The following is a 13,290-nucleotide window of genomic DNA, read 5'->3' as shown; positions in this document are numbered from 1 at the left end:
TTTTCCAAGTCCTTGTGTTCTCCCCACTTCCCTCATTATTAACTGTCTTCTGTGACTTCCCTTCTTTTGAGACTAAATACCACTTTTTCAGAGTAGAAAGAAATTAGCATCTGATTTGTGTTCCAAAGAACCAAACAAGAATAGAACTATGCTCACAATTAGAGGTGAAGAATTACAGAAACAGATCAGAAATGTGACTTGTTTCATGATGAGTATTAAAGAAGCTGTAGCCAGTTTTCTTATTAAGTGAGCTCATGTCTCTTTAGAACAACCTGGAGTTAGTGTTTTGTCTTCTCCTTCAGTGTTTTGCTAAACATTTATTGTTATTAAAAGCTCATTCACAGAAATATGACTTCACAAAGTTTTTGTTTAGAAATGTTCTCATAAGCATATTAAGGTAGAGATGATTTTTTTTTTTTTTGCCTTGTTGCTGTCTGTAAAGGATGCAGCTATGATAGGAATGTTCAAGATGGCATCTGTCTCTAGTCCACCTTGAGGTTACCAGGACCAGTTCTTCCTCTGTTCTCTGTAGATTTGCCTGTTACAATACACTCTCTGTTGTTGCACCATAACTCATCTTGGAGCATTTCCTTGCTACATTTACATGTTTCTGTGAGGTCTTTTTCTCAGGTCACACTTTAAATGTCAGTGACAACTCCAGCAGGGTCAGCAGTGACAGAAGTTAGCAGTCTGAAATTGTGAAGTATAGTTTTCCTTCTGCACTTTTTCATCAGTGTCTCACCTTTGGTAGTGTCCAGATTCTTAACTTCTGTGGTAGAGATGTGAGTATGCAGAAAAGAGGGATTAAAGAAGAATGGAAAAAATGACAGTGAAGTTATTGCCTCCAGTGGCTGCATGACAGAAGTGTCAATAATACTTGTGGAGGCAAGTGAAGAATAAGAAGAAAACTATCACAATTCAGTTTGCCTGAGTTTAGTTTGACTTAGCAGCAGAACTATCGTAACAGAAAACAAGAAGTGATGCAATGACCAAACAAAAAAATCAGAACAAAAATAAAGTGTGTGAGTAGATGAAACCAGCCAGAATACTGCAGATGATAAAGGATGGGGGGATAACTTCATGAGAGAGGAGAGGAGGAGAATATAAAAAGCTTGAAGGATGAACAAACACCACCCAGAAACACGGGGAATGGGGTGAGGGAAGAGTCAGAGATGGGTGAGGTGGCAGCAGCACCACGTACATAGCCCAGGGAATGGAAAAATGCAGCTGCTGATGGGTGACTTCAGGGAGGCCAACACTACAAGTACTTGCCCAGGTGTCAGCAGAAGATCAGTCTATCTTGTTCAAACTTTGAAGACAATAAAAAGAAGGGCTGTTGGAAGGTTTTAAGACTGTGCAGAAGAGCTGGAAGAACCCCAGACATCTGCAATGTCAGTTTTCTTACCTGCATGGCCAGGTCCAGAATTTTTATGTTGAACTGATCATTCTGCTTTTACGAGTGTATTTTAGGATTTTGTTGGAAATGCTTTAGTCTGAGATTGCTGCCATGCCATCAGGAATGTTCCTAATTCTTTTCCCAGGTCACCTGCACTGTGGAGACCAGAGACAAGATCCACACAGCCCAGCTGAGGAACGCGCTGCTGGAACGCTACCCCACAGCCGCCTGGACAGAGCGGTGATGGGCAGAGCACAAGGGAAGGGGCCAAGGTCCTCTGACACGAATTTTACAGAGCCCTAATCTTGAGGCATTCAGAACAATATTCTCTTCCAAAGCTGAACAGTTAGCAAATAGTTTCAGGATATTTATTTCCTGTTCAAGCAGTAGCTAATGTCCTTGGGAATAAAGTTAAATGCAAACCTGTAGCTTAGCTAAGGGGAGCTCCTAGCCTCTGCTGGTGTTGGAATTCAATAATTCATTTTTATCTGGCTGTCTGGATTTTGGCTAGTTTGTAGGATCCAGTTGCATTCCATAAATAAACAGGAAGAAGGCATTTTTCTTTACATCTGAAAATAGAGCTCTCTTGATTTTGATGCCCCTAATTTAAAGTAATGCCTCTCCATCTGCTGGATTTTGCTATACTGCTAATATTTTCAATTTTCAAGCCAGAAGTTCTCCATTTGCTCAGTCTGCTTTGGGAGACCTATACGTGTGTGTGGATGTGGGTTGAACACACTTCTGATCTTTGCTATCATGTAAGGAATAAATATGCTAATAAAATGTGATTTAAATAAAACAAAACCAAAAAACCTTTTGAAGATAAAAGCCAATATTGTTTGTTTGTTTTTTTTTTAAGGGAAATTATCCTATTTATAAAACAAAGTTCCAAAATATGTTGGCAGCAAAAAAAAAGCCCTGTATTGTTAATATAATTAGACCTCATAGGCAGAACACAAATATGTTTCTTCCCTCTGCTCCTAGGGACTTAGTATTAAAAGTAGCATATGAAATGTCTTGTGTTTCTTTATAAAAAAGGGTCTTGTCATCCATGTGGATTTTGTAATTAGCATTCCACTGATCATCTTAGTCTGCTGAAAACAGACTCTATCCATCTCACCTGACAGATTAAGAACACTGTAAGAGTGAAATATATTTAAAGACCACATGTTAATAGCCAAAGGCAGTGCTGGGAGAAGAGGAAGCCTAGATCTTAGGCACATGGCTAATACAATTAACAAAGAACACATTGACCTAAATACCACTTTTATCACTACAGGCAGAGACCAACTAATAAGGTAACAGAGTGGGATGGCAAGAGATATAAGAGGAATTCAGGCCCACTTCTGAGTGTGCCTGTAACAGTTGCCTTTCCACTTGGGCAAAACTCAATTTAAGGCCAGCTCAACAGAGCAAATACATACCATTCCACTCGGTTAAAATTTAGCCAGGATTGACTGAAATTTTGGGTGTAGGCATTTTGATGACAGGTTTTAATCCTACTGCTAGCATACCAAGATGATAATTAAGTATAAAAAATAAAGGTTATGTGTTTAGCAGTGCTCACCTGAAAATGCAGCCAGGTCAGAGTGAGTGTGTCTCCACAGGCTACACAGGATCAAATCATTCCCTGTGCCCATGGGTGAGCTGCTGCTAGGTGTCCATGATACAGCTTTTTGGGGAGAAAGATGCTGCAAGCCCTTAGTGACACTCCTGTGTTGTCATAGTACAATTTTTATATTGATCTTCCATCTTTAGTCCCCCTATGCATTAGGAATGGGCTAGCTAGTGTGTTTCCTTTCCTGGTTCTGCAGTGGGAAACTTTTGTCTTTAAAGCACAATCAAAAAGTCACATGTGGAAGAGGAGATGTCCTGAGGTGGGTGAAAGCTTTCTCTGCCCTTTCTTCACTCTAGTTCATCTGTAGGCTAGGAAGGGCATCATCCGAAGAGTTAGAGCAGCCTAAACAGAAGGTCCCAATGGAGGGGGAATTATGCTGAACATCATGTCCTCCTGAGCTGATGAATTTCCCACTGTTCAAAAGCACTTCATTTATTTTACATAAAGCTGCAGCAAAATATTGGTGGTTGGAAAACATGCTAATAAAATAGAAAGGTTTTGCAGTAATTCAATAATGCTGATATTTTACAACAGGGTTCCTAAGCTCATGCAGCTTATCTCTGAAAAAGCAGAATGGTCCTAAGGACCTCTAAGGAAGAAAGGAAAAGTCCTTAAGGAGCAGAGCCAGATCAACCACACCTGAGTGCATACACAGAAAGGATATGAGGGGCTTGCCCTGCCTCTTGGGTGAAATGTATGTTGCAGAGAGGGTTCAGCTGTGCTGGTGATACTGTCTGGGAGTTCTTCTCAATACAGGTACTTTTATTTGCTTTGGTTTGTTTTCAACTGTGAACTTTTAAATCTTTCACGCTTCTGAAATTTGTGAAGAAGGGTGTTGTTTGTGTGTGGTTTTTCTTTTGATAAGAAGTTTGGTGTATTTTTAGAAGGACATTTTACCTTGCTTGTTTCTAAACACAGTAAATGGTGTCCCTGTCTGTTCCTTTGAAGGGCACCTCAGAGGTTTTTTTTCTCTGAGAGAACAGTCTCAAAGAGCACTGATAAATGATACAATGGTGTTCCTTGTACCTTTTTTGCCTCCTTTGCCCTCTTCCCTCACAGCCATGTGTGTGCTGTAGCTATGTTTGGAGTTGCAGGGGCCTTGTAAAGTCTAGTACAGTATGTGGATTGTGCCATGTTATTTCTCTGAAGAGGGATGGTAAAGGACATCTTGAAGGTTTGTTTTATTTTCAACAAACCATGACAATTCTTTGAGCTGCTCATGCAAGCCCTGCATGTGAGCACCAGTCTGAATAACCATGGCCCTGGCAAGGTAAAACTGAATGTGTAGGCTGTTGGCCATTTCCCGAAAGTTTTTAATCAAGCCCTCAAATAGGTGGAATAATTAAAAAAAGCTCTAGAAATGTATCTTTATTTTGTATGTAGAGTTCACCTGCTGGGAGGCAGGGGAATAAAATGTAAAAGCTTGTCATTAACAAGCAAAAAAGCAGAGGATTTTTTTTAAGCTGCGTAGCCTTGTAAATAGGGAACTGAGACTGTGACAGCTTCATTAGTGAGGGCTTTTAAACAACAGTACTGTAATTAGAAAATGTGAATTGATGTTTCCCTATTTCTATTCACACATGAGTTATAAATACAGAAGGCTCATATAATTAACTTTAATTCATGGAAACGTTACTGTGTTACTTTTTTCTTTGCAAAGGTCATTTGCCTGGAAAAGAGGTGAGCTAGCAGTTGCTTTTCATAACATGTTCCTCTAAAATCTACTGTATTTCTGTGGAAGGTCTGCAGTTTCTGCCCTGCCACCCCAGAGATGGTGCCTGAATGCCAACAAGCAGCAGACTGCAGGACTTCAAAGACCTTGCCTGTAGTGGTCAAACTCACTGCAGACTCTGGCACTGGTCAATGAGGTCATTCCCCCAGTTTTAACGTGGCTCTGTTGCCATTCTGGAGAGCAGCTGCCTTAGCCCCAGGCAAATTAAATTACCTTAATGAACTAGCACTTGGGTATTTCCAAAGGCTGGCCTGGTTGACTCCTGTTGTGTTTAAAAAAATTTAGGTTGGTATGAAAGACAAGCACAGCAAGACCTGTGATCCTCAGAGAGGTTTCCCATCACTATATCTTGCAAAAATGAGCTTCAGCCCTTAAGGATTTAGAAACAGCTAGTGGAAACAGATGGGAAACATCTCATTGCCTCTGCTCAGACTAGGCAAAGTTCCTGAGCTGACACTAGATTTTCTGACCCAGGCTCTTATCAACAGAGTGATCTGAGCAGTGATTTGCCAAACATGCTGATCTGGATTGCTCACCTTACTTGTAGATGTACCTTAAACTCATTTCCATATATTCTGATTTAAAGGTGGAAATGGATCTAATAGTTTCTTTATGTTTTCTCCTGCAGCAAAGTTACCAAGCAATCACAGCATAAAAGCACTGTTTTTAAATTATGTGGTTATTTGTGACTTGTATGAAGTTCTTTCTTTTGATCACTGCAGGTCAAATAAAAAATGATTTATTTTTGCATATGCCTAGAAAAAACAGACACTTGTTTTAAATCCTTGTGGTGTCTACTTTGCATTATTAGCATAAGGTACAGCCAGTTATGCACATAGGTTGTCATAACAAGGTGGGATTTTCCTTATCTTTTCAATTTCAAATGAATGGTTAAACAGTATTTATTTTCAGTACTATAACAGCCTAGTTGGCAGAAATATCTATCCTGAAAAGCCTTTCTTAATGTCAGCTTAGATTTCTTGGTGATTTACCTTCTTATTTAGTGGTGTTCTTTAATTTTAAAAGTCCTCCTGTAAGTTTCTTTTTGCCGTAAAGTAATATTTTTTAATGTTCCTGTGAGGTACTAACAGTTGCAAGTGTTTTCTTTGGGCAAGCCAGTGGGCTGGGTGTTTATGTGAGAGATGGTCTGACACTCAACCTGGCCTTTGAGCTGCTGTAAGAATGTAAGGGTACACTTCTGTTGCTTTCCCCTTTTGCTGTGGGAAGGGTATTTTGATGGCAGTGGGAAGAACTGCTCGATGTGATTAAGAGTAATCCTCCATTGTCACTATCAGGACAGCCTGGAAAAATACTTATGCACGGTGCATCCAGCACTGTTTCCAAGGAGCTTGGTGCTAGTCAGTAATGTGTCTCTTCATGGGCTTAGTGAGTTGCTGACTTGGTGCTATAAACAAATATTCAGAAATGGTATTTCAATATTAATTTGAACCTTGCCATTATACAGATTTCTTTCTTTTCCTCAAAGCTAGTCAGTCTTGCTTATCCCAGCCTTCTCAGATTTTGAGTTGGAAACCTCATGGGCTTCCAAAACATAAGAAAACAGGCATCTGTGCTGCTCAGAGCTCTGGGACAGAGGCTGAGAGTAAATCTTTCTTTTAAACAAGTGGAACAACACAAATGCTGCCACGCAAGGGTAAGAAAGTGAAAATGTTGCAGGTAGATGAATACAACATAGTTGCATTTCTATAAAGCTTCATAAGCAAGGCCAAACAAGCTCCACACAGGGAGCTGATGAGATCTGCCAAGCTAAAAAACAAAACAAAAAAACCCCACAAACAACCCCAAAACGTAAACAGTACAACCCAGAGAGGCTTCAAAATAAATCTACTGATACCAGTGTCTGGCTAAAACTTTTCCTAACATGGAAATATTTTTATTTGCATCAATACCTTCCCCTGTTAGAAATACCAGACTTTTGTGGGAGTAAATCTGGAAAGCATGCAGCCAGTCAATCCTGCATGTTCCAAGCATGAATACTGGTATCAGTGTCAAGATGATCCCTATGTATTTTGTATAGACATCTACTTCCAGGATAAGTTAAAAAGAAAAACAACTTTTTTTTTTTTTTTAATATTTATTTCAGGGTCACAGACTAAGATAAAATATTACACAGTAAAACGTAGCTCAGGCTCTTAACATTCCTGTTGGATTCCTAGCCACTAAACACGAGTTTCTACTTCTCTACAAAATGTTAATTTATCGGTTTGCCATCAAAAAAAAAAAGAAAAGAAAAAAACAAACCACAAACAACCACCAAAAGAAAACAAACCACTGTTTCAACCCTTCATTTCTCCTTGCTTTTAGTACCCACTGAAAAGCACAAACTTTATGCAACTGTGCTTCAATGAGATTTCTCCCTCAGAAGTGTTACAGGCTGTAGGTACTGCTGAAGACATAAGGTTGTTGCTGCCTTGTGGAGCTCTTCGTTCAAGAAAGAACCTTTTCTTGTCCATTCTCCTAGACTAGCAGCACCACCAGTGGCATGGTAAAGCTTCTCCGCACACCATAGTTTTTTTAAATAGATATTTTTAAAGTGCTATTACAAGAAAGGCTAAACTCTTGTTCAAATATTCAGAAGTAAAAGACAGTATGATAAAGAGCTCACTACATATACAGGAAGTACTCTGAGAGGTGCTTAAGATCATCTCTTACCCATAGATTTCAAGATACCAGCATCTGAGAAACAGAGGTGTATGTTGTGTATGTTTACTCACTACATTAAATTTTATTCACAAATATAAAATTTTCAGCTAGGTTTTGGAATGCTAATTAATTTTTCCTTTTCTCTTGTATAATAAATAACTTTTTAAAAAAGCTGCCCTCAAAGCTACAGGATTACTACTTTATACTGTATTAACTCAAAGATTAAAATCATCACTCAAAAGATGAGGTTGTGCTGCATGACATTCAAGGCACATATATTAAACCAAATTAAAGTGGTTTATGTATCCAAGCTCATCACTGCACCTCAACCTGAAGGGAGACTTGGTCTTTTTAGTGTGCCTGCAGCAATACAGTGCTCTGTCCTTTGTGGAAGAAAACAAGTTGACAAAATGAAGCGCAAAAACCAGGCTCTAAAAACGACAAGAACAAACCCAGCCCTGTAGAGAAAATATAGGTAGATTTAAATCCTATCACAAACAGGTGCAAGTTGCCTTGTGGCTGCAAATAACTCTGTTACAAATCACAATTCTTCTACATTAAAAGGTAATTTATCAACTGCTTCTACCAGCTGTTGGGGACTTTTCAATGACAGTTGGAGTATGCAGTCTACGTTGAAAACTGCAGAAGAACAAACTACTTGCATAGTAAGTGGGATTAAACCTTGACAGTGCCAAGGCTGAAGGGCTGAATTTCTACTGAACTGCCACAGGGTCCTGTGAATTGTAATTGTCTTTCTTAGTGAAAGGAGAGTTACTCAGGAAGAAGGGCACTGCATCATGTATAGCACCTAGACATTTCAGTGAGGATATTTTCTGAAAAGTAAGGAGGAAGAATGGGAGAAGTGACTTCTTTCACAGTCTTCTACTACTGCTTCTTGGCTGGAGGTTTGTAACACACCAGAAGGCCAAAGGAAGCATATCCAAATAAAAGTGTCTGAAGGAACCAGTGGAACTGAACTGCCGGGTCAGTGATTCCTTTAGATCTGTAACATTAACAAAAGCATAAAACTTATGGTCTTGCAGAATATACTGTGATACTTAATAAGAAAGATAATTTCTATCCATCCTTGGTACATCAGACTTGACTAGAACATTTTAACTGAGCATGATTAATTTCCATCTACTGAGACTTATTTCTTGAACTAACTAAACATACCAATTCTTGTAATTTTAGTGGATTTTAAGCTATCTACAGAACAAAGGTTCTTTCAGATTTCATGCATACAATTTCCTCAGTAATATATAAATTACAGTCTCAGTCTATGCCACTTGAAATTACTTATCCTGGAAGTTTATGTACAAAGAACTAAGGAATTAGCTTAATACTAATCTTAATACACAAGATGTATTTAACTTCCTGTTGACTCCACTGCAGGTAGACTGCACACTGGCAGGTAAGAAGCCTTTTCCTCTGTTTAATTGAAATACCTCGGAATACCACGAGTATAAAGATGACAGCAAAACCAAAGAATTTCACACTTCCACAAGATGGAACAATTACGTCAATCCTAACTGTGCTCAAATTCATCATCTTACGAGGCAGCTCCCTCTGCTGACCTTTGCTGGAATAGTTCAGCTGTTAAATGTTCCATAGCCTCACACACATAAAATGATCATGAAGCAAGTATTGATTAACACATTTCTTCATGTTGGTTCTTAAAACTGTCTTACAAGCTGTGAAAGCCTTTTTTTTTTAATTTTTATTTTATAATCCCAGCTGCAGTGTTTCCAAATAAGTGCAGACTGGGAAACCAAAACCAAAGAATTTCACACTTCCACAAGATGGAACAATTACGTCAATCCTAACTGTGCTCAAATTCATCATCTTACGAGGCAGCTCCCTCTGCTGACCTTTGCTGGAATAGTTCAGCTGTTAAATGTTCCATAGCCTCACACACATAAAATGATCATGAAGCAAGTATTGATTAACACATTTCTTCATGTTGGTTCTTAAAACTGTCTTACAAGCTGTGAAAGCCTTTTTTTTTAATTTTTATTTTATAATCCCAGCTGCAGTGTTTCCAAATAAGTGCAGAAACTGGGAAACTAAGGCTTAGCTGCCTCTATAAAGCAAGCTTACTTGAATACACCATATGCAGAAATACAGGCCAGCAGCCAATGATAGTACTACTGCTGATTAGCACATTTCTATCTGCTTCCTCTCTAGTTCTTCCTCATGCCTCCCTTGAGGTGTTCACAAGTAGACATTACTTTAATCAGTAAAAATTATATGGTGTTTGATGCTCATAGTAAAGTGTAACTACAGAAGAATGCCTGAAGAGATGCTGATGGGCAGGACATCAACGCCATCTCTCTTGCAGGCTTCCACACTACTCTGTAAAACTTCATTACTTAACTTGACTACAATACATCTGTTTGGTTTCCTCATGCTTAATCCTATATACCTATCTGCGTAAAGCATCGGAGTTAAAAGTTTTAACTTTAAAGCTACATAATTTAAAACTGCAGCCAGGTTAAAAAAAAAAACCCAAAACTAACTCCCATTCTGAAGGCAGAAAATGTTCATCCATATTCTCACAAACAACCTCAAGTAGTTTTCCATGGAACAAAATCCCTTTGCCTCCAAGAGGTGTTACCTGAGAAACCTGTGACAGACATCTGGGAACTGAACTAAATGAAGTGGAAAAGCACCATCTTTACAAAGGCAAACAGACTGGCCATCTACAGAGTATGAAAGCAAGTATCTACTTCTTTCTGAACTGTAACAAACAAAATTCAAATTAACAGAAGGACTGTGTTTGGACAGCACACCTCTCTGAATAACTTGTTATCCTAATGTAAGAATTAGTTGGCCTTACTGTTTTTAGTTTGATTAGTCAAAGTGTTTTATCCCATAAACCTGAAGATATAAGTACATCTTAAATAGTCCCAAATGGAAGTGTCCAACTGTATCCTCACAACATAGATGCAATAACTTAAGCAGGTAATTAGCAGTCTCAGAATTCTTATGAAGTAACCAGACTATTTCTACACCACCTATTGTTCCCTCTGCTTCCTAAAGCATAGTGTTACCCAGTGAACACCAAGTTCTAAGGCAGGCAGACAAGATCTAGCCAACCTTGCTGCTGCCAGTTCTGCCAGTTGCCTTCCCTTGCCTTTGCCACCCTGTACAACAGCAGCTGCCAGCAGAATCTGCAATAACCTCTTGGGGAGAACAGCAAACTGTCACTGCAGCAAGAATTTTATCTGTATCCTCTCAACTAATAATATTGCTGCTGTCAACCACCAAAATCAGTCTGTAGCTTCTCTATCTTGTATCAGAAATCTTTTTCAGATAATCTGTTTTGTGGTGAGGGGAAGGAGTAACTTACTGGCATAACTTAACACCGTAGAAGGCTTCTACTAAGTGAATCAACCAGGATACCCAGAACCTAATAAAAAGAAAACATGGTTTGTTTAAAATTAGGGAGAAGACTGTTGTATCCAAGATGCATTATGCAGAGAATATAAAACTGGAAGCACAAAAGTGACATCTCACTTTAACCTTCAAAGTGGAATTGAGGTGTGTTTCTTGTCTTTGAAAAAAAACCCAATCTTGCCTACTCTCAAAAGAAACCAAAGTCCACAGAGAAAGTGAGAGGAACTGTAACTCAGGCAAGATGCCTGGACCTGCCACTTCAAGTACCCAGTGCACATTTCAAAACTTTGAGCACTTAGATTAAACCAAAAAGCAAAATGCTTACTGAAAGCAGTACAAGTTAATCCTAGTTAAGCATGTAAAAATCTATCCTTTACTTACACAAGTATTTTTAGTGACCCTAATGAGTTACTGAAGTTTTTACAGTTTTAGCTCTATGAAAACAACTTTGTGTACAGAACCAGAATACATAATATGACTCAATTAGTCAAACTTGGGTCTACCAATTTTCATATAGAAGCTTTTTGAAAAATGATGTTACATGGGATCTTCTGTTAGGATCAATTCAATCTTGCTGAAGCAAAAGATGCTGTAAGCAAATATGACAGCTTATTTTCTGCATGATGCATAGTAAAATAAACAAAATCTTGCTGTCTTCCTGTCTTTACAGAAAGCCAGCAAGTGAGAGATCTGGTTACAGGGAAATGTTTTTCAGCTCTTTTGTTAATTAAAATAACAAAAACTAAGTTCTGTAACCAACCAAAGCTTAGCACTATGCATTTTCTTCAGCAAGTTATTCCTCATGTGGACAGGACAAAGGTAAGTTAGTAGCAGGGCAGAAAATCTTCTTTAACAGAAGATGGGGTGGAAAAAAGGCTCTTAAGAGAGAATTAGACTAATCAAGCAAAAATTTGAAGAAAGCAATGTTACAAATGTAAGTTTACATATGGACTACTGTCTCCAAAAGTAGTATCTTAATTTTGCACTGTAACAGATGCAAAAATTCTAAATTGAATTTTAAACTTTCATAATGATCTTAGCCTGTCTAGTCTTCCACATACTTATTACCACACACCCTTAGCTGTAATGAGCTTGAAAGAAGAGCTCTTTAAATGTGATTAACATCTGGGTTACAGGAAAGCTTGTTAATACAGATTAAGCAGAAGAGTCAGAAAAAGGCAACATGAGAGATGCAAAATAATTATACAGCTGAATATCACTTACCCATAGCACACCCATTTGTGGTGGTGTTCCACTAAATAACTGAGGAAGGTACCAAATATTCCCAGATAACGATAAGGTATAGTTGAAGGCCAAAGTGTTACCCACTTAAAAAAAAAATAAAATAGTTAGCTTACTTCAAGGTAGAATTATTAAGAATTTAACCTTCAAAATAGCTTTTTTTTCATTCCCCCTGTTCCCCCATGTCTGTTGAAGATGGTTTGGGGCATCTTCAACCTTGTCCAAGACCCATATTCTTCAACAAGACCACCAGCTTCCTAGAGCACACTGACTTAAGATTCAAACCTATGAAATTTCTTTTCCTTGACATACAAGAGACCAAGGTGATTAGTTTAAGGTTGTTATCTGTGTACCGCAAGTGTGTATTCACATTAAGTGGCATTTAAGTTGTAAGCTCATTACCTATTACCCACGGTAGCAGGAAGAAACACCTCGTTTCTGTCCTGAAGAAGTGAATCTGATGTAACCGACCTGACGAATCCAGACAATTACCAGACTGAGGAGGAGGAATAACTATAAGCAGGGGCCCTGTCTTCTTTTGTTCCTTAAAAATGTAAGATGTTCTATTTTGAGCAGGACACAGAAGGGAACTGAGCCCAAGACCAAAGGTGCACGCAGTGTGTAGGTGGTTCCTGCCCTGTCACCGAGCTCTCTGCAGTGCTCACCACAAGCTGTGGAGGACAAGAGCAGGGAGCTGGTGAGCTGTGCATTTTAGAATCCACTGCGGATGGAAGGTAAACTCTGTGCTGGGCCAAAGTTCCCACTGGCTTATCTTTCCTCTGGTATCAGGGCTGCAGTTTGCATAGCTGACTACGTAACAAACTACATGCAAGTTTGATTATGCCAAGGATGTGTCAAGATGACGGATTTAAACAGAGAATCTGCTTAAAGCTCAATCTGTTCCTCCAAACAGTCCAGAAGCTGCTCTGTAAGCTGTCTGGCCTGCACTTACTGTCGTCCTTGTTTCTCAGTGGTGGTTCCTGCATGCAGAAAATCCATGCAAACAGAAGGAAAACAACATGTGGCAGTCAGTGCACGACCTGCATCAACTTGCCAGGTGTATCAAAACTGTCGCTACTCTCCCCCCTCCAGCAGCCTCACCCAACTGAGCCGAAGTCCAGTTTTGGCAACCAGACAGCAAACACGTTGACAGAACTGGTGGGTTTTGCAGCAGCCCCACCAGCCAGCACGGCCTGTGACCAGGCACACGCGGGGCTGTCCCGGGCGCGGCAGCCCCAG

The 13,290-nt window shown here is 39.3% G+C and overlaps 2 protein-coding genes across 2 annotated transcripts in view; one reads left to right on the top strand and one right to left on the bottom strand.

The window, feature by feature from the left end:
- The window catches only part of LOC104389175 (serine racemase-like), a 28,611-nt gene extending 26,774 nt beyond the window's left edge, over window positions 1-1,837 (top strand). Inside the window, exon 11 of the mRNA XM_009998133.1 lies at window positions 1,542-1,837. Coding sequence (XP_009996435.1) covers window positions 1,542-1,640 — 99 coding nt within the window. The 3' untranslated portion in view covers window positions 1,641-1,837. The remainder of the gene's footprint in view (window positions 1-1,541) is intronic.
- A 6,458-nt stretch (window positions 1,838-8,295) lies between these two features.
- Window positions 8,296-13,290, bottom strand: part of TMEM254 (transmembrane protein 254) — a 22,961-nt gene continuing 17,966 nt past the window's right edge. Inside the window, exons 2-4 of the mRNA XM_009998132.1 lie at window positions 12,034-12,137; window positions 10,763-10,822; window positions 8,296-8,413 (exon numbers count right to left, since the gene is read on the bottom strand). Coding sequence (XP_009996434.1) covers window positions 8,296-8,413; window positions 10,763-10,822; window positions 12,034-12,137 — 282 coding nt within the window. The remainder of the gene's footprint in view (window positions 8,414-10,762; window positions 10,823-12,033; window positions 12,138-13,290) is intronic.

This window comes from Chaetura pelagica, unplaced genomic scaffold (assembly GCF_000747805.2).
Source record: "Chaetura pelagica isolate M959 unplaced genomic scaffold, ChaPel_1.0 scaffold205, whole genome shotgun sequence".
Classification (NCBI taxonomy): domain Eukaryota; kingdom Metazoa; phylum Chordata; class Aves; order Apodiformes; family Apodidae; genus Chaetura; species Chaetura pelagica.
The sequence above is the reverse complement of the archived record's forward strand: the minus strand, read 5'-3'. Positions and strand labels throughout refer to the sequence as shown.